The 25934-nt window shown below is 38.4% G+C and overlaps 1 protein-coding gene across 6 annotated transcripts in view; it reads left to right on the forward strand.

The window, feature by feature from the left end:
• Nucleotides 1–12300, forward strand: part of NFATC1 (nuclear factor of activated T cells 1) — a 392300-nt gene extending 380000 nt beyond the window's left edge. For all 6 annotated transcript variants that reach the window (XM_033934427.1, XM_033934432.1, XM_033934431.1 and 3 more), the window contains one exon: nucleotides 10679–12300. In XM_033934427.1, coding sequence (XP_033790318.1) covers nucleotides 10679–10722 — 44 coding nt within the window. In that variant the 3' untranslated portion in view covers nucleotides 10723–12300. The remainder of the gene's footprint in view (nucleotides 1–10678) is intronic.
• The last annotated feature ends 13634 nt before the right edge of the window (nucleotides 12301–25934 follow it).

A 25934-nucleotide genomic window follows, 5' to 3' on the forward strand; every position in this document is an offset into this window, starting at 1 on the left:
TCGGCGCACTGGTCTGCGCTAAAAACCACTATCACGGTTTTGTAAAAGGAGTGGAGTATATGTCATAATTTTTTGCATGTATAAAAATGTCTTTAAATTTATTGCCTGTTTCTTCCTTTAAAATTGGATCCCTTTTATAGCGTACTATTGCTTACTTATTTTGATTTAATTCAATTTGAATTTGGAAAAGAGGATGCTGGTTATTTTTTTTCCTACTAGATATAATTATATTTTTTGCTTTTCTGTACAAGATTATTCTTGGTTTAAAATTGTAAATCCAATAAATATTGAAAGAAAATAGGCATTAGTCAATTTGCAAGAGAGAATATCTGGGTACAGATGGCAAATCTGAAAGTGGTCATGGCAATAGGATCAGTTGGGATATATCCAAAGATATTAGGAATTTAAGTCCTGAAAACATTACTGACAATCTTAATCCGTCACTTTGAAACCAAAATAGTTTCAAAGGATTAGGGATAGGTGGGCACAGTCTCTGTTCAGAAATTGAAACCTTATGCCACTGTGTAACATGGAGTCATTGCATTAAGTAGTAGGGATCAAATCAGCATTTCTTCACACCATCAGAGATTTATGGAACAGCCTCCCAAGGTAGGCTCTAGGATCAAAATTAGTAACTACTCCTATATTAGAGTAAATGTGGGATAAACACAGAGTAGTTGAAAAGTGAAGGTACGGCTGGTAATTAAGCAAGGTCTAAAGCAGTGATTCCTAACCCTGTCCTGGAGGAACACCAGGCCAATCGGGTTTTCAGGCTAGCCCTAATGAATATGCATGAGAGAGATTTGCATATGATGGAAGTGATAGGCATGCAAATTTGCTTCATGCATTTTCATTAGGGCTAGCCTGAAAACCCAATTGGCCTGGTGTTCCTCCAGGACAGGGTTGGGAACCACTGGTCTAAAGGACAGTAAGTGGAAAGAATAGGCAAACAAGATGGGGGAGTCCTACTTCACCATTCGTCACCGTACAGGTATTCTATGCAAAAGAGGATTCAAACACCTTGATAGGCAAATGAGCTAATCATGCTGCTCTGTTTCCTTTTCTAGTTCCCACAGATGTTATTTTCTTCATTCCATCTACTTTCTGATGGACATAGTTTCAGTCTGAGTCGTGTTACTGCTAGAATTGTACTAAGCTGTAACTGTTCCCTCTGCAAGTCACCTACTGTGAGGTACAGGAGGTGGCCCTAAGAATATTCCCTCACTGAGGATGTAGCCTTGGAGCCTTGCCTTGGAGCAGAGTGGATCAAGGAGGCCCCCTGGCAAGAGGTCTTCAGGAGAGAAACCCCCAAGTGTAGATATCTCCTGGAAAAAGGGCCCCAAGTGAAGGAATCCCCCCTAAAGTGTAGGCTGGGCTGCAATACCTGTGGGAGAGACCCAAGGAAGTAAGAATTGTCCCTAGCTCAGAGTTTTGCACCCTATAGAAGACTGGAGATTGCAAGAGAAGCAACAGAAGGCTGCAAAGGTAAAGGAGTGCTGTTATTTTTCTGTGAAGACCCAGGTCCTGAGTGTCCTAGTTGGAGCCAGGCCTGGATGTATGTATGAGTAACTAGAACTGTTAACAGAGAAAGAAGCCTTAATTTCAATTTTAGTTGCTTTTTAAAAGACGTTTTGTCCCTGCATAATCTCAAGTATCCAGGTGGTGCATTCTACAAACGTAAGGAAGTAAAATGTTAATATGGTTGTTGCCTAGGGTGGAAGCAAGTCTGTGACAGGAATGGATCGGCTTGGTTTGATTACTTGTTCACTAATAAAGCTTTTCCTTTGACTTTATATTGTCCTTTGTAAGTGTCTTTGAGGCCCTGCAACCAACCATGAGGAATGTTACCACATATACCCCCTCTGCCCTGCCCACTTCACCTTTGCCAGTGAGGCATCTGACAAACACCTCACCTCCAACTTTCAGGATAATCTCATGTAAATAGGGTACCTGATTGATTTAATGTATAATTATTCTTGTTTTAAATAGCCTATATATTCAAATCATAGCAGAACAACATCTGACTTAATACTTCTGGCTTGCTGTACTCTCTCCTGTTCTGAGATGGGAGGTCATACAGTCCAAAGTTTCCACTATATCTTAATTAACTCAGAATCTGGATTGCTTAAAGTTTCAACATACCACTGCCCTATTGCCTCCTCATGCGCCTTATATCTGGGGGGGGTGGGGAGAAGGGGGGGGAGGAAGAGAGGCACTTTTCTAATCTATTTCTAATAGAGGGATGCTTTTTTATTATTATTAATATGCTATGGCCAAATAATATCCTTCCTGGAATCTAATTTCTAGTTTTTCATTGGAGGAGGTTGTGACAGAGACCACCATTCTGGGATTCAAGGGCAAGTTGGATGCACACCTTCTTGCAAATCACATTGAGGGATACGGGTGAACAAGGTGTCCATTAGGGAACACCTGGCTTGGCCTCCGCGTGTGCGGGTCGCCGGACAAGATGGACCTAGGGTCTGATCCGGTGAAGGCATTTCTTATGTTCTTATGTTATCAGGGTGACACCAGCTTGGGCTTCTAACAAGGGTGAGCATAGCAGAACTCTGATTACTTAGGGCTCCTTTTACTAAGGTGCGCTTGCGTTTTTAGCGCACGTAGGAAATTACCGCACGCTACGCTTCTAGAACTAACGCCAGCTCAATGCTGGCGTTAAGGTCGTGCGCGTGGCAATGTAGCATACGCTATTCCATGCGTTAAAGCTCTAACGCGGCTTAGTAAAAGGAGCCCTTAGTCATAAAGGTAGGAGCACTTGAGAATGAGCAGCTTACAAAAGACTGCAGCAGAAATATATCTTTAGAACTAAACTGATAATTGAAGAAAAATGATGCCCTTAATTTGTTTCACTGTCAATTGAATTATCTATAAAACATTCTTTGCCTGACTTAGGAACAAATCAGTAGAAATCCTGAAATTCGCAGAACTGCTTTCAAAAAGACTGTTTTAATATAAACCTTTTCTGAAGCATGTACTTTCTGTAGAAGTCTGTCAGTATGTGTGCTTTTTCTTGTTTTTGTTGCATTGTTAATATAATTATACTTTTAATTATATGATTGTTATGATTATTTTATTGAGATGCCAAAAACAGATTTTGTTGATTAAATTTGCATTCATACCTTTACAAAAAGCCACAAAATATACACACTCCACGGCACTATTTAATGCTCAAATGATAGAACCCTTCGGACCTTGCTGCCAATAATGTCCAAATTAAGATGCATTTTCAACACTTTAAGGACTTCTAGCACTTTCACTTTATCACGTTTTGGGAGATAATTCATTCATTTTTTGCTTTAGTATTTTTTTCTCATATATCTTTTGAGTTTTTTCAATTTTTCTCCTGGAGTAAATGTTTGCAAGTGATTTAAAGTACACATTTTTTGATTATACACAAAATAGGACAACATGATATATGAGGCAGTTCTTATTTAGACTTAAGTCTGGTGCTAGTCACCAATGAGTTACTGCCTGAGCCAATAATTCCTTGTGCGCAATCTGAAGGGCTCATACTGATGTCCATTATTTAAAGTCTTTTTATTTAAAGTCTTTTCATTCCAAACATTTCCTCCAGGAGAACTAGAGTGTTAGCCAGTTTTCATTTGGACTATTTAATGCTGCCTTTTCCCCTGAAATTGTACAGTAGCAGAGAGGCACAGGAAATGTGCTTAGAGATTTCTTCCTTGTTGAGGATGACAGGGTCTGAATGTGTCACTGAGGTTAAGGTGTCAGAGGGTAAGGTGAATGCTGTTGGAAGGGTATGACTGAGTATTGCTTCTGGAGAGCTATGGAGAATGACACGGTGACAAAATTCATCACCGGTCCCATCCCCGTTGATAACCGTGGGAAACCATCTCGATGTCATTATTCAAGGAGAGAGGGAAGAATCAAGAGTATGAATGGGCCCAACTACAGACCCTTAAACCTTGCATTGAAGAATGTTGGTGTAGAAGGACTGAGGTTGAGATAGACACGTAAGAATGACACAGGATTGTTTCCCGCGGTTATCCGCGGGGACAGGAACAGTGATGAATTTTGTTACCATGTCATGAGTATGAACAACAACAGGAGCAACTTTTGAAGAAAGGATCTTGCCCTTCAACATAAAAAGTTTTTCATTAATATTAATTGAGAGACTAATGGTTAAAGGTATACACTATGGGAGAAATTCTTTAAGAGACACCTAAAGATAGGCGCTGAAGTAGGCACCTGACTTAGGCCCTCTTTTACAAAGCCGCACAACTGAGTGCCACACGGCAAATGCTCTGATGCCCGTTCAGTTCGCATGGGCATCAGCGCATTTACCACGCCAGTCTGTGCAAGAGAGGATTCATTCGTAAATTGTCTTCAGTTATGGGCTTTAACAAGTTCATAATTGAAAAAAAAATTAATTGGGCGATAGGCGCCTTTCTTAGGTGTGATTCTACAAAAGATAGGTGCCTATTCAATTGCACCTAGCAGCATCTAACTCTAAAGTAGGCAGGCGCCTATAATGTAGGCCTTTAAAACCCTGGCCCACATTACAGGCACCTAAGTTTTAAATTAGGTATGATACCGTATTAGGTGCCTAAGGTTGACTGACAATGATGTCGGAGAAAAGGCAGAGATACAAGTAATTCAAATAAATGGGCAGCATCTGGGAATGAGAGGTCAAGGAAGGCCAGGTGCTAATCAAATGGGTCCCAGAAATATGGACCACAGACAATAGATAGATTGTTGGGCTTGCAGCAAGTGGGGACATTTTGCTTGTGAAGGTAGAAACAGGGGAAGAGGAAGTGTGAATTGAAGATGGATGAGATTATAGAGATTGTTGAGTAGAACGGGGTCTCTCAGTCATTTTTCCCCAATGGAGGCACTTGGCCCCCAAGCACAGGATTTGACAATCCTGAGAATATGAATGTATGACTAGTTGCAGATTTAGGGATAATATTATGTACAATATGGGGTACAAGACTTGTCAATAGAAAAATGGAGAGCATATTTTTGTGGATGGGTCGGGATCTGACCAGGGAGTAGTATTTGCTGTTCTCAAATTTAATTTTTAAATTTTATCTTTATTGAATTTTCAAAATTAACACAAGATAACCTTGCTTAAGAAAAACAGCTGCATTACAATACAAAATAAGTCCCAAGAAAAAAGAAAAAAAGAATTATTAAAGCCTTCTTAGACCACAATCCATGATTAGAGAGTTCCTGGAAAATGTAAAGAGACACAACAATAATAACGTAATAAGTAATATGGAATAGGCTTAGCAGAAGGTTCCCTATATTACATTAATTAACACTACCAGTAGACAACTTCTTCAAATCAAGAAATGCGCGCAAGTGTTCAAGTAAATAAAAAACATATTTAACTGCAAGGTATTTAACTAAATGGATAGGCAAGCAAAAAGGATGCACCCGGTGTCACAGTCTCAGTTCTCATTGCTAGAAAAAGTTTACTTCGCTCTTGCAACATCTGGGTATATCCAAACCCTTCTCCCCAGAAATGGTAGTTGAGAGTTCCGAAAATATAATCTCAAAAGGGAATTTGCGTCTTGCTCAAAAACAAAAGAAACTAATAATGTAGCTCACTCTGTGGCATCTGCAATTGATGACTCTAATATTTCTGTACGATTTAATTGTTCCACAGCTGCTCCTAGTTCAGGAGTGGCTCCTATCTGTTTCTTTGAAGGAATATAGTATACCCAGTTAACTGGTGGAATTAAATCAGATGAGTATTTTAAAACTTCAATAAGGTATTTTCTTAACATTTCTATAGGAGACACTCCAGTAGCTTGAGGAAAATTGAGAATCCGCATTTATTTATTTTTCTAAGCACTTTTTTTTTTTATTACCATGTATAGCATGGTCAACAAGAGATAGGCGCCTCCAGTATATTATAGGCACCTGTCTTTTTAGATACCATTTACCAAATTTCCCCCTATAAGTCAGAAGTCCCAAGACAAATTTCTCTATTGCGTTCTGAATGCTGCCCTTCTCCATTCCCTTCCATAAGACTCAGAGCAGATATTTCTTTTAGGAGCCCTTTTATTAAGCTGCAACAAAGAGTGTCCTTAGCATTCCCTTACATGGATTTTTCCACTGCTACTGCTGAAAAATGAAAAGTAGGAACCATGTGTACTTAGCAGAGAAGAACAGAGGTACGCACTGCCCGGGTCTAGAGTAAATATCAAGGAGCTAGGAGATCAAAAGCAATTAGGAAAACCTAAATACTGTGCTCCTTTCACCATACCATTCTCTATTTAAAATACTTCTGACATCTCCAACACCTAGATTCAGATAACTTTACTGGCATATTAATTACATGCATTGCAATTAAAGTTTACAATTCCTTGCAAAAATCCGGATTATTTTTCTATATATAAGTATTCTTAGGCCTCAGCCCCACCACTTCACCGCTAATATGAGTTTATAGCGTGAAGAATTATGTGGACCTTCATCATCGGCCATATGTAAATTTATTTTTCTTTTTTCTTTATTTAAATACCCTTTCATAAGTTACATTCTTATTGTATTAAAGATTAAAACTTTAAGCCTTATTTTCAGCCACTGCAAGGAATTATGGTATTCTGGAACAGTAACCAATAAATATCACAAGTGGAAAAATTTTACATCATATTTTATTGCAATTAAAGTTTATTCATTGATGCTAATTGATCACTACTAGATATCTACTGAGGACCCCCTCAAGTGTAATTGTATAAGGCTGTGTACTTTAAACAGTGAAGCACATGCCCACTTTTGGGTATTGTAGTCATTTACAGACAAATGTGACCACATACTTGCACAAATGATCTCTTATGTATTTTGAAACAATGAAGAAAAATGGGAGACCCAATGATCCACAATGAAAACAATCCACCGATGAAAACAAAAACAAAAAGCTGTGGATACAGATGTTCTGGAGATAATTTATTATACACTGACATATAAAAACATGAAAATTCAATTAAAAAAGTACAATGATAAAAAGTACAGTGGTAAAAATCCAACCGGACCCTACACGGTCCGTGTTTCGGTGAACACGCCTTCCTCAGTGGTCCAATGGTTTGCAAACTCACATATAAAGAATTGGACTGAAAACACTCTATTGTCTTTAAACATGTGAGCAAAGAACACCGCAGACAAGCTGAAGTAGCAAAAAAAAAAAACCACACTATTTTTTATCATTGTACTTTTTTAATTGAATTTTCATGTTTTGAAACAATGAAACCTACTTTGCTAATGGGGGAAGCACAGAAATATACACGTGGATAATAACATTCTATAAGTTACGTTGGTGTAAAATATCTGCATCTACTATTTATGTAAATATTGTATGAAGACATTACTCGTCTATATAAAATAAGCTTCACATAATGCCTTAAATGGTGCTTTTATCTAGATGCCCCCTTATAAAATTACCCTCTTGCAGTATTAGGAGCCTTTTACAAAGCTGCAGCAAAAAGTGGCTGTAGTGCACCCTTATGTAAATCTTTCCCTTGCGCTAAGATCACTTTTGCCACAGTTGAAAAAGTGCCAATTTTCTTTTTTTCTGAATGAATGGCCATGTGTTAATGTTGCCATTAGCATGTAGCTATTACCACATGGCCCTATGCTGCCACCCATTTTATAGGTGGTAGGGGCTCATGCGCTAAGCATCCTCCACCCCCAGACATGCACCCTGCAGAATTTTTTTTTAGTATGCCAGTAGAATGTGCATATGTCGCAAGTACCGCATTGCACCCCACGGTATACCATTTTAAGCTGCAGTAAGCATGCATTAGTGCCTACCTACATTTCTGTCCTGTGACATGCTATTCGAGCGGTGTCTCTCAAACTTTTTTAGCTCTGGCACACTAGACAGAGCAAATGTTTTGCGCGGCACATTATAATTGAAATTACAAACTTGTAAAACTAACAAAAAATAAAATTTTGAGAGTTATTTATTTAAAGTTCTTTTTTTAAAAAAAATTATTATTTTATAAACTACAACAGTGTATTACAATTATTATAAAACCATTATTATAAAATTATTTTCATAGAATACACCAATTCATACAATTAATCATAAAAAATATTGTTATATCCACAGGGTTTCTGAACTCGCCAGTCAGGTTTTCGGGATATCCATAGTGAATATGCACAAACTTGATTTGCATACACTGCCTCCATTCTATGCAAATTTCTTTCATGCATATTCATTGTGGATATCCTGAAAACCTGACTGGCAAGGGGGTACTCCAAGACCAAGCTGAGAAACACTGCTTTAAGCTTTGTAAGAGTAATTGTAACAATGGTGAAACTAAAGTACCAGTAGATAGAATAGAATTGCTAATCAATGCGATGGATTTGCTTGTTCTTGAATGCAAATAAACTCAAAATGCTGCTCGATAGTCGACAAGCAAACACACATTTCATCATCCACCATCAGGGATTGATCTCTGTTTTTAGAATTTTATTTCTGTCAAAGCTGAAAATCCAAGTTCACAAAGATAAGAGTCAAACAGTAGCAAAGCGTTGATTGCTTTGTTGCTCAAGTTAGGATAACTACTGCATAAAAAAGAAAAAATTACTTGCAATTAGTTTTCAAGGACTAATCAAGTCAAAGAATGATGTTTGTGTGGGTGGTTGTATCCTTACGTACATAGGTGCTCATAACATTGACAGACTCTTGCATACGTGACATCCATGTCATCTATTCTAGTGTATCCTTATGAAGGGGATTTTTGAAAATAAAGTAAAATTCTGGAATCTCTCATGGCACACCCGGAATCTCTTGGGGCATACCACTGTGCCATGGCACACGGTTTGAGAGATACTGTATTAGAGCATAGTTAAGCTTCTTTCCTTTAACCTTGCTGTCCCATCTGAACAAAGCTCACTGTATATACAAAATTATATTTGGATGACTCATATGTTGGTCCAGTAACAGTTATCACAACTGGGAGAAAACAAAAAGCTGCTTTTTTTCAGAGATGTTCTAGAAGTGACTGTGGCCTGTAGGAGTTATTTTTTTCTTCTCCAGTAATGCATGGATAAACATTTTAGAGTAAAAAAATGTAAGGAAAAATTTCTGAATCTAATAAGAGTTTTGCATACGATACCTAAGATGTCTTCTGTCTGTTGAAGAAGTTAGCAAAACCACTGTATCATTGTTATGGAGCGATTCTAAAGCTTGGAAACATCTCCTAGAAAACAGACTTGCAATTTATCAGTGTAAATAATATAACTAAAATGAAGCTGTTTGACTGGTACCTTATTAATTGATTAGCATTGTTCTGAAATGTGTAAGTTACGGTATGTATGTTACATATTGCAAATAGGCAGGGTCTTATACTAATTTGTGCTCCAAAAACGCACTAGGACTTATTTTCGGGGAATGTCTTATTTTCAGGAAAACAAGGTAGTTATTTCAGAAAGTTGATTTTGGAATTACCTGGTTATTATCTGGCTTGGCAGTGCATCAATGCTCAAGTGCAAAGGGGAAGCTTGGGGGGGAGGGAATGTTCATTCCTTGATGTGGGCATGCCGTTCCACCTTGAATTAATGTTAGGAAAACCTATTGATGGGGATAATGTGACAACCTGCTGCTGGTGACATTCCACCCACCTTGATGTCCTGCTTTAGCTCTTGGTGTTCCTAGCTGGAGGGAGGGGAAGGGAGGGGAAGGGAGGGGTGGAAAGAGAAGGGATGTTGCGCAGTTCACTTTAGATGGCCTTTACCAGGTTCAGTCATTTCCTTTCCATCTGCCAAAATATACAAGCTGATAAATGAACAGAATCTGAGTGTGGGAAACTTTATGGCTTGACCATTTACAAAGGAATTAAAAAAGGAGGAAAGAAGAGGCTTGGATAAAGAAAACAATTTGTTATCAGTAGAGATGCAGGCTAAGTGACTGATGCAGAGATAGCGTGGGATTTCTTTTCTTGAACTTAGACAAGAATGCTAATTTTCTTCTCAACCCCTCCATCAGCAAATGAGCAACAAAATTGTATCCATTGTTTTGTGAAGATAATAATGTTTTGAGTTTGCAGCTAAATGAACTGCCAAAAGAACTTTGGGATTGTTTTGTATTTTACACTGAAATACTAGCTGACTGTCCAAGGATGAATATGTTTAACAGGCCTTACATGTACATGTCCTAGTGATGTCAAATGCAATCTGGCATAAGTAGCCCATACCATAATAACCCCTTGCATGATATATGGAGTTGTTCTTTTGGAAGGAAGAAAGCTGCCCCCCTATTTCCAATGTTCATTTCGTCCAATACCAGCATTAATCACAGCACATTTATGTGCCCTGTTTTCCAAAGGTTTTAAAATTTTAATTTTTTTCATTTATATAACGTGTTCCATTACAAACAAATGCTGTAAACAGGGAACAAAAGTTTTTAAAAAGGCCACATAAGATTATAGATATATATCAGCCATAAAAATAAAAAGTATAAGACTGCACTTATTTTAAAAAATGCCAGTAAACAGAGTTCTCTTATAGTCCTTCTTGTGTCTCGCTAAATGTGTTTTGTGTTATCTTAAGGAGAATAAGAGAAAAAGAAACAAAAAGATAACTTTCATACTGTTATGTGAGGTTTCTGAAGTCAGGTTTGCAGGAGAATGCTAGTGAGATGGGGGTTGCTCTCATCTCCAGTAAACTTTTGTTTTCTCTTTTCTTTCAGTAAATGAAATCATAAGAAATGATCTCTCTTGTACCAACGTATAGCTTGCACAGTATTGAACTGCTTGCTATACCATCCTATTTTCAGTCAGCTCTGGGTCAGCTGGTGTGCATCACAAGGACAATGTGCTGAGTGGATTCAAGACCTTGCCAGGTGCCTTTCAGTTCTTCCACTTCACCAAATGCTTCAGACAGAAAACATTACCTCTTAGGCACCACAGAGTGGTTCCCTGGCATCAACAAAAATTGTCTTCTAATCAGATCATCATCTCAAGGAAACAGGGAAGAATCAAAACTGCCTAATGGTGCAAGTCATGGGACAAAACTGAGAATCTTGACCAAAGCAGATGGTGTGCCCCCCTCCCCCCCTTTTTAGGACTGATCTGTCTGGGGCAACTCTGGATTCAACGTAGGAAGTGCCTTATTTTAACATTTTGTGGCATCAGGGCATTTTAGTAAGTTATGAATTTACTACCAAAAAAGTATTTGTAAAATGCAGAAGGCATCAAATCTAACATTCTGGAAATAAATATTTTAGAAGCATAAGACCATATATAGAAAAGCAAACCAGACCTTGTGAGCTGAGGACATTTTTTTAAGTCCAGAAATCCTTGGCCTTTCCACTGCGATATTTTTGAATCTATTGCCTTATTTGATGGTTTTCAAAAGACAATTATGACTTCCCATTGTCATCTCATTTCTGTTTACCTTATTTCTAATCTATGTTACTCTTCCTATGACTTTTAGAGTTAGCATGTTAATATATTGATTGTACTTTGGCTTCAAACATAACACGTGTAGGTGGAATAGCCCAACATGATATAGTATGGTTGATGAATAAAATGCTGATGACCTAACAGATACATACTGTTAACATATGTGCATGCGTGTATAGCATGTATATTTACTTTTTTTCTATCTTTCTCTCTATCTATATTTGTGTATATATAGATAGATAAAATAAGTGATCATTCAGCTGTTGCACTGTAATGGTGCTGAGTGTAGCAATAAATATCAAAGAAGACATTTTCAATCCAAACCAACTTTTTCAGGCTTGAAGATCTATTGCGCCCAAGACGGTTATGTATTTTCTTGCCTCAAGCAGGTAAGCAAGCACTTTAGAGTCAAGAAAGATACATACAGGAAGCAAATCTATTTACCAAATGTTATAAGAACAGTTAAACTAATTGTATATATCATGAGTGTAATATAGTTGTTCAAATGTAAGATGATTATTCTGCAGAAGCCTTATAACTCTGCTTTGTGTAAGAAAATGTTACCAAAAACAATATTTTAACAGGCTGCGTTGTATGTATTTAACAGGTTAGTTAATTTTTATGTGTGTAGCCTATAGACTTGCCTGTTGTACGATTAGAAGCTTATGGTATTACTAGTGCTGACTTATTACTTCATATAACCAAAAAGCATGGTTTTAACTAAATAAAATAAAAACAAAAAACGTATTAATTGTGCCTTAGTACTTAATGCCCCCTTCTGGAAATATGCCTGAAGTACACAGACAACATGAAGTTGTCCCTGTCTAAAGTGAGCTTTCACAAAAAAAAAAAAAAAAAAAAGTGGAAATATTTTAAACTATTGCTCTGTACAAATAAGTCTTATCTTTAGGGAGGTAAAGGGAGTATTTTTTTTAAAGCCATATTTAAACATTTGCACAGTACTGTGAAAAGGTGAGAATATAATATGGCTATGTGTACATATTATGCCTTTACTTGTTCTAATCGTGATCTTTCTCTTTTGTCACCTGTTTAATCCCAGTTATTCATCTTGTACTCAGCACTGTAGAGAATGCATGGACTATTTGTTATAGACTGCTATAAAGAAATAAAAACTTTGACAGACATGTCAACTAAACTTGTAGACATCAAATAGGTCAATAAAGCAATATTTTTGCTGCGTGCTAGTGCCAGAGTGGTTCTTTTGACGATGTTTTAGAAGTCTTCCTTCCCATTTTGCAATAATTTCCATTGTCTGCAGTGCTGACTCTTCCCCTGACAGTGCATCTGCTTATAGAGTACCACAGTCTGCTAATGTGAAGGTAAATATCTACTGCCAGCAGAGTCATTCTCTAGATTTCTTCTGTTTAACTGAAATAACTTCCAAGGAAAGAGATAGTTGTATGATATAATTCTCAGGTGCTCTGAACATACAATTCTGGAATTAAGGCCTGAGTGGAGCCTTTGAATATGATAGAATTTTCTCATTCTTCAGTGACAAAAAATATCTTGGTCAAACTGTTGGACATACACACTCATAAACACCCACATATGCTGATGCACACACATTCATTTCTTGCTCTGTCTTTTCGGGAACTTTATAGTCTATGCTGATATGAAGCTCACATATTATTTATGCATCTTCATAAAATAAACTAATTGAAATTCTAACCATATAGAAATTGTAGTTGTCTTTTTCTCTTTCCACCTATTGTTTTTTTGATCTAAAAGAATAGCATCTCTGAACTTTCACAATATTTCTTGTTTGAGGGGCAAACATTTTCCAGTCAATATTCAGTCAGTAGCAGTCAGAGTATTTTTTTAATGTGCTGACCATCACCACCTACATTAGACCTGGATAATTAATGTGGGCCATGTCTAGGTTCTGGTATTGAATATCCATGTCTCACTGAAAATGTGCTAGCTTCAGAAACTCATGTGGTAACCAGCTGATATTCAGCTGAGACTTGCCTAAAAGGAGTCCACATTTCCCCCCTTCTGTCCCCTGACAATGTCCAATCTCCCTTCCCCCACCAACTCTCCCCATCAGTAGCAGCAGCTCCCCCCCCCCCCCCCCAGGAGTCTACTGGTCATCAGGGCAGGAACAAACTCAATTCACTCTTGCCCCTTGTGGCTCTGATTAAAAAGGGCTATTATGACCTCTAATGATATTTTTGCAGCAGTGCTAAGAGGTAAGGGGGTCATTTCAATCAGGATCAAGTAGGGTTCCAGGGGAGCCTTCTGTGACTTAGGAGAAAGGCTGAGAGGGGAAATCAGTCTTTGTTGGGGGGACAGAAGGGAAGGGGGATAGTCTTCAGGCCACAATCCAGTAGATATTCAGTGCTTAAATCACTTTGAATATAAAGCCCCTTATTTTCTTTCCCCTTGCAAACATAGACATAGTTCAATATCATTCTCAAAAGTGGACAAGGCTGTGGGAGAAGATGGCTAAGTGTGAAAGTTACCAGATGAAGCTCAAATAGGGGAAGAACAAAAGTGGAGAATTGTGATAGAGTAGAGTTGGAAGAAGTGACTAGGTCAAAACACTGGCGGGTAGGGCCAAAGAGCATAGTTTGAAGTTTAAAAGATTACATCAAGAGCTTAGAGGCCTTAGGAGAGGAAGCTGCTTCAAAGAAAAAGGAAAACAAGGCACCAAAATCAGTGAGGAAGGAACAGGAGGAATTGATCAGGGAACTGATAGGTGATAGCTGCCTGGAAAGACAGTGAGGTAAATAGGCAGATGACGTGTACCTCTAATGAAGAAAATAACTGAGGTTGGCCTGGCAGAAGTAGCTGAATTAAGAATGTCTGCTAATATATTAGAGTGATTTGCTAAACTATAAACCCAAATGTAAATGCAACAGCAAAGTTTTTTTTTTTAATTAGATGTGGGGAGACATTTTCAATAGGATGTCTTAAGTCTGACTTTGGACATTTCAAGAAAAACGTTCAAAAATCAAGAGGAGAAAATGTCCATTTTCAAACCTTCAAGACATCTGTCTTTATTTTTGAAAATGGCCCTACTAGATATTTTGTCCAGCTAGACATTTATCTTAATTTTTCAAAAATGGCCTAGCTAGGCGAGTACACATCTCAAGTTTCAAGTTTATTTAAGCTTGATATTCTGCTTAACCATCCTAAGCGGTTTATATAATAATCTAAAAATGGGGGAGGGGGGAGTCTGACAATACAATTAAAATATAAGAAGAAGAACAGGAGAAACTTTACATCAGGGGTGCCCAAATGGTCGATCGTGATCGACCAGTATATCGCAAAGGCAATGCAAGTCAATCACATTGCCTTTGCAGTTTTTTTCTCCCTGCTGCTTCCCCAAGCCAGGCCTGGCGCGTACAAGCGCCGGATTCACAAGACTTCACCTCCGATGTCAATTCTGACGTCGGAGAGCAAGTTCTGGGCCAGCCAATCGCTGCCTGGCTGGCCTGGAACTTTCTTCCCGATGTTAGAATTGATGTCGGAGGTGAAGCCTTGTGGGCCCGGCGCTTGTACGTGCCAGGCCTGGCTCGGGAAAGCAGCAGGGAGAAATCAGCTTGGGCGTAGGGAAAGAATCAGGGAAGTGGAGAGAGAAAGAAAGACAGAAATAAAAAGGAAGAGAAAGAAAGACAGGCAGGCAGGGGGAGAGACAAAGAAAAGGGGAGGGGGCAGAAAGAAAGAAAGGCAGAAAGAAAGAAATATTGGATTTACAGAAGAAAGTGCAACCAGAGACTCATGAAATCACCAGACAAAAAGGTAGAAAAAATGATTTTATTTTCAATTTAGTGATCCAAATGTGTCCGTTTTGAGAATTTATATCTGCTGTCTATATTTTTCATTATGGCCCCCTTTTACTAAACCGTGATAGTGGTTTTTAGTGCAGGGAGCCTATGAGCATCAGGAGCTGCAAGGGGCATTCAGCGCAGCTCCCTGCACTAAAAAACTCTATTGCGGTTTAGTAAAAGGGGAGGGGTATATTTGTCTTTTTGTATAGTTGTTACTGAGGTGACATTGCATATTTTAAAGTCATCTGCCTTGACCTCTGAAAAAAAACTCCAAATACAAATGATAATTAACATTTTCTTTGCGTACAGTGTGCTTTGTGTTTTAAAAAATTTTATTGTTGGTAGATCATTTTGACTTGGTCATTTTAAAAGTAGCTCGCAAGTCAAAAAAGTGTGGGCACCCCTACTTTACATAATACAAAGTGAGGCAGGTAGGATTACAATGTTTCTATAAAATAAAAAATCAACGGGGCAGGGAAAAACAAAAGGGCATATAGAATAGCTGAAATTGTGCTCCTAGCCTAAACCTCAAAGGTGTCTTTAAAAAGAAAGGTTTTAAGGTTATATTTGAATTTAGCAGTATTGGTTTCTTGTCTTATAATGGGAGTGAGTTCCACAACATGGGTGCTACTATCGAGAAGATTGTTTTACGGGTCATATCGTACACTAACTGACAAATGGAGGGAATTGCAAGAAGGTATTGATGCAATGATCAAGGCGCTCTAGGGGTTTTATACGAAATTAACAGTCTATCAATGAAAGCTGGAGAATGCACTGTTTTTACCTTGAAAGTAAGGAAAAGTAATTTGAAGGTTATCCGGTGGGATATAGGCAACTGATGTGCTTTTTTCAGAAGAGGGGTAATGTGATCATATTTTTTTGCATTAAAGATAATTTTTATTGCTGTGTTTTGCACTATCTGAAGCATTCTGATTTCTTTTTGTGTAATTCCCCGGTAGAGAGAATTACAGTAATCTAAGTGAGAAATTACGAGCGAGTGAATGAGAATATTAAGAGATTTAAAGTCCAGAAGAGATGAGAGGGAACAAATCATTCTAAGTTTGAAAAAGCATTTCTAAACTATTGAACTCACTTGTTTGTTAAAGGATAATTTATCATCTAGAACCACCCCTAAAAGTTTGATTGTGGATACAAATTGAATGGGAGTTGATATAATGCTGATTGGGGATATGAGGGTTTCATTTTCCATGGTTGGAAATAATAGAGCTTTGGATTTCTTGATATTTAAAGACAATAAGTTTTCGGTAAGACAGTTGCTGATTAGATCCATTTTTTTGTTAATTTCCTGAATGTCCTACAAGTTTTGTGTTTTGATTGGGTGAAGAAGTTGAACATCGTCAGCATAAGTGAAAATAGTAAAGCCGACGGATTTCGTAATAGTCAAAAGTGGGGCCAAGAAAAGGTTGAATAACATTGGTGACAAGATGGAGCCTGAGGAACACCAAAATTCTGCATGTATGGCTTTGACGATGAGCTAGTGAGACTGACCTGATATTGCCTTTCTGAAAAGTATCACTTGAACCATTCAAGAACTGTCCCAGTGATACCTAAGGATTGAAATTTGTACAATATTGGATGATCAATTATATCAAAGGCTGCGGTGAGATCTAATGAAACTAGAAGTACTGATTTCCTGTGATCCAGGAAATTCCTAATAGCAGTAATGAGGCTTAAAAGTGAAAGCTTTGTTCAGTGATGTGGCCTAAAACCAGTCTAGTTGGAATGTAGGATATTGGTTTGCTTGAAGAAGAAGGTCAATTGATTGAATATATCTTTTCCGTTACCTTGGCCAGGAATGGAATGTTGGCTATTGGACGATAGTTGGAACAATCTTCTGGACTAGTGGATGACTGCTTCAAGATAGGTCTCATATAGGCCACCTTCCAGATCTCGGCTTTTTGAAATCAAGCTTTGGATGTAAGGACCAAGGGTAGAGAAGAACCGCTTTATTAAGCATGGTGGCAGAACATTGAAGAGATTACTTGACATATTTTGAATAGTCTTTTGGATTTCTGCCAAGAATGGAATGCTAAAGTTTGCAAATGAGCTGAAAAGAATGTGATTTGATCTTTCTGGCAAGCTGTTGCAGAATGGCACCTTTGAGGGGATCATAGTGTCTCGTACCGAAGATATTTTGCTAAAAAAGTGATCTACAAGGTATTGAGCTGGGGGAGCTGAGGCGAGCGATGTTTTTTTGTCAGTACATTATGGTTAACCCTCCAAAACTCCCTCCATATCTACTGTACTCACCTGTCTACCACCCCAATAGCCCTATAAGGCAATACAGTGGGGTTTTGGTGGCTCACACTTTCCACCACAAGTGTACAAGTTAGGGTGGCATATTGGCCTAGGTCCCCTTCTCTGCAGTCCACTGCACTACCCACCAGGCTACTTCAGAGTCCTTCTTGCAGCTGTACTAGACCAGTGGGGAGGAGTGTGGGGGGCATAGTTTCATTCCTCCAGTGGTCATCTGGTCAGTTTGGGTAACATTTTGGCCCTTATTCATTTTTAAAAAAACAGATCTAGCCCAAAGCATCAAAATTGTGTCCTGGATGTTTTCTAACACATTTGATTATTGTTGTAAAATGTCCAAGTACTAATCCTACCCAAAACACACCTATAACATGCCCTCTTAAGATTTAGACCAATAACAAATGTCCCAGAGGGTAATGAATAGTACCAATTGTAAATATCCCTCTATTCCTTTTCTGGAAATGGTGGGTTGCAAAAAAGATTAATCAAATAAGCAAAAAGCTCACCATTTCCAGAAAAGTAATAGAGGGATATTTACAATTGGTACTCTTAAGATTTAGATGCACTGGAGACAACATGACCAGAAAGACATCTAAAAAATCAGTTTCAAAAATGCCCATTTGGATATTTTGACTAGTAAGATGTCCAGGTGCCAGTTTATGTCATCTTTTTGACGTCTATCTTTTTTGAAAATGAGCTCCATAGTGTGATACAAATAATTATACTTTTACTTTATTTGGGGATTTATATATAAATCAAAATATGAGTTGGGTTTGACCTTGTCTTAATTCTGTATCTATGGGTCATCTTATGAGATTCTGCATTAGATTTCTTTTTAATTAAAATAATAAAGCAACCTCAAGCTTTAAAATTGTATAGCAGATGCAAATTTGAGCCTCATTTTTTTAATACAAACCCCCTTCATTCAAATGTTTGGGGTTTTTTTTTCTTAATGAAACGTACAAATTTGGTGGAATGAGTGCTGCCCCATCTCACTCCTTTAATAGCTAACTTCATCACATAGACTGGCTGTTCCTACCAGCTGGATGTTGGAGGTAGTGGAGTAAAAGTGACAAATATCTTCTCAGGACTTCCTTACTCATCATCCCATTCTCATAGAAAACTGTGATTGTTGCTTAGCAATAGAATGAGAATTTGAAATCCAGCACAGATCTTGTTCATGGGATATCAGGAACTCCTTAACCTTAAGGATATTAAAGAGGCCCCAGCATTTGATCTAATGAAGTTCTGAGAGAAGAGGAAGCCTCTCGGGATAAGTAAATATTAGAAAATCTAGTGCTCTTTTTACTAAGCAGTATAAGAGCATTTTGCTGCGTGCCTTTGAGATAAATGCTCCGACACTCATTGAATTCCTATGAGCATCAGAGCATTTACCTCGCCAACCTGTGGTAAAATGCTCTTATGCTGCTTAGTAAAACCCAGCGTGGGGGGGATGCTGGTTGTTTGCTGTTAACCTGATTTTTTTTTTTTTGTAGTGCTTTGTTTCCTTTCAATAAAACTAGATTTAGAACTAAGCAATTGCTTATCATTCAATCGTACAAAGAAATCATACATGAAGACGTAAGAGACGCTCTTTTCTCCATTAACGGTCTGAAGTATTGGAATTCAATACCATTGGCACTTAAATCAACTACTTCTGTTGAAAAGTTTAAGGAAAATCTCAAAACCCATCCCTTTTCTGATATATATTCTCAGGTTTAACGAGTAGCACTATTAATGTCCTGAAAAACAGAAGAATATCCCTAGTGTTAATTTTTTCTTTGTTTGAATTTATTGTATTCCCACCCCTAAAATCCTAATTTTATGTATTATGTTTGGATTTTGTATATTATGTTGTTTTATTATGTTTTGAATATATGTGTGGCTATTTTGTTTATTGTATTGTATTTTACTATGTTTTAGAATTGTAAGCCGCCCTGACGGTTCTCTCTAGGGCGGGATAGAAAATTTTAAATAAACTTGGAAACTTTAAAAAAAAAAAAAAAAGGTAAAACCCAGCGTTGGTGATTTAAGCTTGGTATAGAAGTGAATTTGTCAGTATATTGATAAACCCCCCTCCTTTACTAATGCGTAGCGCGGGTTTTAGCGCCGGCAGCGGCGGTAACTGCTCCTACGCTCACAGGAATTCTATGAGCGTCAGAGCGGTTACCGCCACTGCCAGCACTAAAACTCACACTACGCGTTAGTAAAGGAGGGGAAAATGTTTTAATTTAATTAAAGATGTAAGCATAAGTTATTGGCTTGTTAAAATAGACTACAATTATTTTGCCCTAATTTAGATTTAATTGTCAAGAACCTTAGTGCAGTCAAAAATCTAATCTAATCTTCTATTTGTGCGTCGCTCATACATGCTCAAGGTATTAATAAGGTATTACCGTATTTTAACCCATATACCACGCACCCGTGTAAAACGCGCACACTGATATAGCGCGCAGGGAGCACAAATTTATGTAAAAAAAATTTAATGTAGCGCGCACACGTATATACTGCGCATGCTAAAACCTCCTCCCGCCTACTCCGAACCGGCATCCTCCCCCCCGCTCACGTCACCCGCCCCTCCCCCGCGATCCTACATCCCCCCCCAGCACCGAAAAGACAATTCTTACCCAATTGGGCACCGGCACCAGCACCAATGCACAGGATGTGCCAGTGCCAGTGCCCGAAGATCCTCCCTCGTTGGTTTGGGCTGGGCTGGGTGGTGCGGTGCGAGAGAGATCCTCCTTCTTCCTGCACCGGGCTGGACTAGGCTTTGAGATTATCTCGGAGAGAGCGAGGCCAGAAGGCTTTGAGCATGCGCAAATGCTCAAAGCCTAGTCCAGCCCGGTGCAGGAAGAAGGAGGATCTCTCTCGCACCGCACCACCCAGCCCAGCCCAGCCAAAACCAACGAGGGAGGATCTTCGGGCACTAGCACTGGCACATCCTGTGCATTGATGCTGATGCCGGTGCCGGTGCCCAATCGGGTAAGAATTGTCTTTGCGGTGCTGGGGGGGATGTAGGATCGCGGGGGAGGGGCGGGTGATGCGATCGTGGGGGGGGGGGGAGGATGCCGGTTTGCAGGGGGAATGCCGGATTCGAATGAAAAAAAACATGTGTACAACGCGCTCACACGTATAACGCGCATGGTTATGCACAGTTTGTAAAATCATGTATAACGCACGCATTATATGCGTGAAAATACGGTAGATAGCTTATCAGGTCTAAAATCCTGTGCCCTGGTTTAGATTTAGGGCTCCTTTTACGAAGGCAAGTTAGGGCCATAACGCGCGGAATAGCGCGCGCTAAATTGCCCTGCGCGCTTGCCGCTTACACCTCCTTTTGAGCAGGTGGTAGATTTTCAGCTGGCACACGCTATAGCGCACACTAATCTGGTGCGTGCGCTAAAACGCTTAGCGCGCCTTCATAAAAGGAGCCCTTATTGTTACAGATCAAGAACAGTCAAAAACAAGGTTATTAGCTTCTCAGGTCAAAATACTTTTGTCTTAGTTTAGTCTATTTTCCTCCCATCCCAGGCATATCTGTTGGTTTTTGTTTATTACAGACTTCGTATACTGTCTAATCTGACATGTAGGTTGAGCTGGTTCGCAAAAATCAATAGTACATATAACATTTATACAAAGGAATGCCAGGGTTTGATAGGAAAGTAAAATCATATATACAAAAAACAACGTAAAAGTGTGTAAACTTATGTGGGCCAAATATGCCAAGTTAAACCATCAATGGCTCTAAGACATCACTGAAGGCTAAACTTTAAAGAACAGCCTTAAATCTGGAAAATGAATGTACTATTCAAATAGGAGCAGGGAGGTTATTCCATAACTTGGGCACTAAAAAATAAAGTATTTGGCTGTTTTAAAATGGGCTTTCTTGGATTAGGGAGAATTAGACAATAGGAATCCAAAGACTTGAGGATACTTGATGGTATAAAGTATCATGAGAGAGCTTAAGATAGGACGCCTTATAGGTAAGTCAAAGAATTTTAAAGAATATGTGATAATTAATAGATAACCCATGCAAATGGATGAATTTAAGTATCTGTGGGCTTGGCAAGGAAGTTTTGCAGTGGTGTTCTAAGGTGTTTGAAGATATTTTAATTGTTGAAGGGAAAATGTTATAATACCCTGGTATCATTCTATAGTACAGTTGTACCTCAAATACTGTGTGCAGTTCTGGTAGCTGCATCTCAAAAAAGATATAGAGGAATTAGAAAAGGTACAGAAAAGGGCAACAAAAATGAAAAAAGGGATGGGTGAACTTCCCTACAAGTAGAGGCTAAAGCAGCTAGGGCTCTTCAGCTTGGAGAAGAGACAGCTCAGGGGTGATATGATAGAGGTCTATAAAATACTGAGTGGAGTGGAAAGGGTTGATGTGAATCGCTTGTTCACTCTTTCCAAAAATACCAGGACTAGGGGACATGCGATGAAGCTTCTAAGTAGTAGATTTTAAACAAACCGGAGAAAATATTTCTTCACAAAACATGTAATTAAACTCTGAGATTCGTTGCCGTAAAATGTGGTGAAATCAGTTAGCTTAGTTGAGTTTTAAAAAGGTTTGGATAATTTCCTAAAAGAGAAGTCCATAGGCCATTATTGAGCTAGCTTGGGGAAATCTACTGCTTATTCCTAGGATAAGCAGCATAGAATCTGTTTTGCTACTTGAGATCTAGCTAGGTACTTGAGTTGGCCGCTGTTGAAAACAGGATACTGGGCTTGATGGACCTTCGGTCTGTCCCAGTATGGCAGTTCTTATGCTCTTATGTCCTCCTCTTGAAGTATTCAAATTCAAGGCTGCTTTCAACTCCTAACTCCCATTCACCCTAAAATTATGTACGTCCATCTTATCATTCTCTCTGCAAGAAACTCCCCAACCCTTATATGTCCTGTCAGTCTGTCCAAACTAGATTGTAAGCCGTTCAGAGCAGGGACCGTCTATTACATGTCAAATGTACAGCACTGCATACGCCTTTCAGCGCTATAGAAATGTTAAATAGTAGAAGCAGTACTTGGATATCTTACTGGCTAAGACATAAAAGTAGTAATAATAATAACAGTTTATTTATATACCACAAAACCGTGAAGTTCTATGCGGTTTACACAATTTAAAATACATTTGAAATACAATAAAAGCAGAAGGAAATTAAAAAGTAAGAACCAATGGCTAAAAACCCTAAAATCTGATAGTTGCATAATCTACAATTATACAAATTAACTACCTAAGTGCTTCAGAAATAAATGTGTTTTTAGATGTTTTCTAAATTCCCCATAAATTTCAGTAGAAATAAGCAATTGATCTAGATCTTTGCCCTATGCGGCTGCTTGATATGAAAGAAGATGCTGATGATATTTTTTAAGTTTGCATCCTTTAACAGGCGGAAAAGCAAAAATCAAATGTGAGCTTCTTTTATGTCTATGGAAAAAGTTATTTTATATATTTAGGAATCAGACCAAATAGAACCTTCAATTAAAAGCAACTGAATTTAAATTTCATGCGCGCCTCCATTGGCAACCAATGCAACACCCGATAAAAGGGTGTCACATGGTCATATTTTTTCAATCCAAAGATCGACCTGACCGCTGTATTTTGCACCATCCATAATCGGTGCATATGTTTCTGAGAAATTGTTAAATAAGCAATGTTGCAGTAATCAAGTTGATTCAGTATAAGAGATTGCACCAAAACTCTAAATGATGAAACATGAAAATATGCCTTAATGGTCCGGAGCTTCCAAAGAGTAAAAAAAACCCTTTTTAACCAAAACCGACTTTCTTAGCATCTTGTGAGACTTCTTGTCTGCACTGCATCCAGCAATCAAGGAGGCATATTGGAGGCATGCTATGAGTAAGCTTAGGGTATGCTTAGCGTTTGGATGTCTTGTGGGCAATAATCAAACATTTACCAAAATGTCCAGAATGTCCTTTAGATGTTCGGAGCTAGACCTGTTTTAAAAGCGAATAAGGGCCAAAAAGGAACCCAAACTGACCAGATGACTACTGGAAGGATTAAGGCATGTATATATATAGAAAAAAAAGGTGAGAATTGAACAAAAGAATAGCCTTACTGGGTCAGACCAATGGTCCATCAAGCCCAGTAGCCCATTTTCACAGTGGCCAATCCAAGTTACTAGTACCTGGCCAAAACCCAAAGAGTAGCAACATTCCATGCTATCGATCCAGGGCAAGCAGTGGCTTCCCCCATGTCTTTCTAAAATAACAGACTATGGACTTTTCCTCCAGAAAATAGTCCAAACCTTTTTTAAAACCAGCTACACTATCTGCTCTTACCACAACCTCTGGCAAAGATGTAGCATGGACTCGAGACTTTATTTGACTAAAGGGCAAAGTTCTGTGGAGGTTTCTCAGTTATATTGAGTTCCTGTTACTGAAGCTCTCAAAAACAAATATAAAAATTATATATATATATACTGTATATACATACACATATACACAAAAATAGAGTTTCTTAATTCATTGGGCTTTTTCACAAACGAGGTTCTTTTTGGTGCTATTTATTGGGGAATACCTCCTTTGTTATCCCTTTTGAGTTTTTTTGTTATTACAGTGAGTGATGTACTGAACCATAGAGAGGGGGACTCAAGCCCATATCCCACTCTAACCACTACATTTATAGTAGAAAATGAAAGCCCACCAAAACACACCAAATTCCTACTGTACTGCCATATAGGTGACACCTGCAGTCATAAAGGCTATTGGAGTGGTAGACAAGTGGGTGTAATAGGTTTTGGGGGATTTTGGGAGGGCTCACCATACATTATAAGGGGGTTATGGTGTGATGTATATCTGGCATTCTCTATGTGAAGTTCACGAAAGTGCCCTCTAAGGTGCCACACTTCTCTGCTGGCATGTCTATGTGGCCAGTCCATTAAAAATGTAGGCCCCTCCTATATACAAATGGATTATTTTGGACGTGTTTCATCTGGATGTCCTATTTTTCAAAAATGGCTAAAAAAGATAGACATCTTGCTAGTCCAAAGACAGATGCCTTGCTAGGCCAAGACGTCTAGCAGGTCATTTTCACACACTCAAAAAAAAAGATAAGACATCTTATGGTTTTGAAAATGGCCATTTTCTCCACCCGATTTTTGGGCATCTTTCTCAAGAAATCCAGACTTGTACTTAAACGTCTTATCAAAAATGGCCCTCCACAGGTTCTTTGCTGTGAGATAAACCTTTATTAGAACAGAAACAGTTGTCATGTCTCAGGTATTTGGAAAGTTTGATAGAGCACTGCTCAAAGAGCAAGCCTCATGTACCTGTATTAAAGTAGATAAACAGTAGCCATGATACAGCCAAGATATCAGAAATAAGTTAATCTCTGAAGTATCTGCTGGAGCAGACATTACTCTCAAGACCACAAGCGTTATTAGTACCACTTGAGCAACCACAAAAGAGATAAAACAAACCACAAGAATATGCAAGTTAAGCAAAGGGAATTGGAATGATGGCAAAATAGCAAACAAATGTAGCCTTTAAACTGCTTAGATATAGTCATTGATTTGTAGTATCAAATAAAATGAACTTGAACTTAATTGAATGCAAATAAGTAGAAGATAAGTGATAAAATAGTTAACCTAACACAAAGGCAAATTAAATGTAACTGAATAATCCCCTCTCCTGTCTTTGCTACTTTTATAGATTGACTATACAGTGGATTAGTCATTACTCCAAACACAGATGTGTGCGTACATCCATATTAATGCCAATAATTAATTGTTAATGGCTTGTTAACTAGTTTGCACATCTGGCCTGCATGCTCAAATTTGGGTGACCTATATAGAATCTATGGGTTTAAGGGCAATTTTATACCTGGACACCCATGTTTAGGCACTCGTTATAGGCATGAATGTACAGAATGCCAGCATTTTCAAGGGTAGATGTTCACTTATGTGTGTATGTGGCAGCAAAATGACTAAATGCTATTCCGCAAGTGTGCATAGTTTGGAGAGGAAGAGATAGAACATAATATGGATGGGAATACTAGATAGGCCTTATGGTCTTTATTTGTGTTCATTTTTCTGTATTTCTATGTTTTTATAAATTCAAGAGGGTATTCCCATGGGTAGAGAATGGTAGAAGAATAGGCAAACCTGCCACTCATGTTCGCTATTTACAGAGCGAATAGGGATACAGTTGGAAAGGCTGTGAGCTGAAGGGCACAGATGGACTGAGAATTGCCTTAGAAGAAGAAAATTAGGATTGATATCCCCAGTTGAAAAGACAAGGAGGAAAAGAACAGTATGCAGATGAGAATCAAAGGTGTAACAGTGATGAACATGAGATACTTTCAGGAAGAATAATAAAGGTTGGATGAGATTTGTAAAACTTTTGAAGCTCAAGGCCATGGACAAGACAGAAGGCAAATTGACTAGTAAGATAGAGAATGGGGTAAGTTGATCTGATATTCCTAATGTTTGCAGTGGGAAATAAGATTTGGGAG

The sequence above is a fragment of the Geotrypetes seraphini genome, chromosome 2 (assembly GCF_902459505.1).
Source record: "Geotrypetes seraphini chromosome 2, aGeoSer1.1, whole genome shotgun sequence".
Lineage (NCBI taxonomy): Eukaryota > Metazoa > Chordata > Amphibia > Gymnophiona > Dermophiidae > Geotrypetes > Geotrypetes seraphini.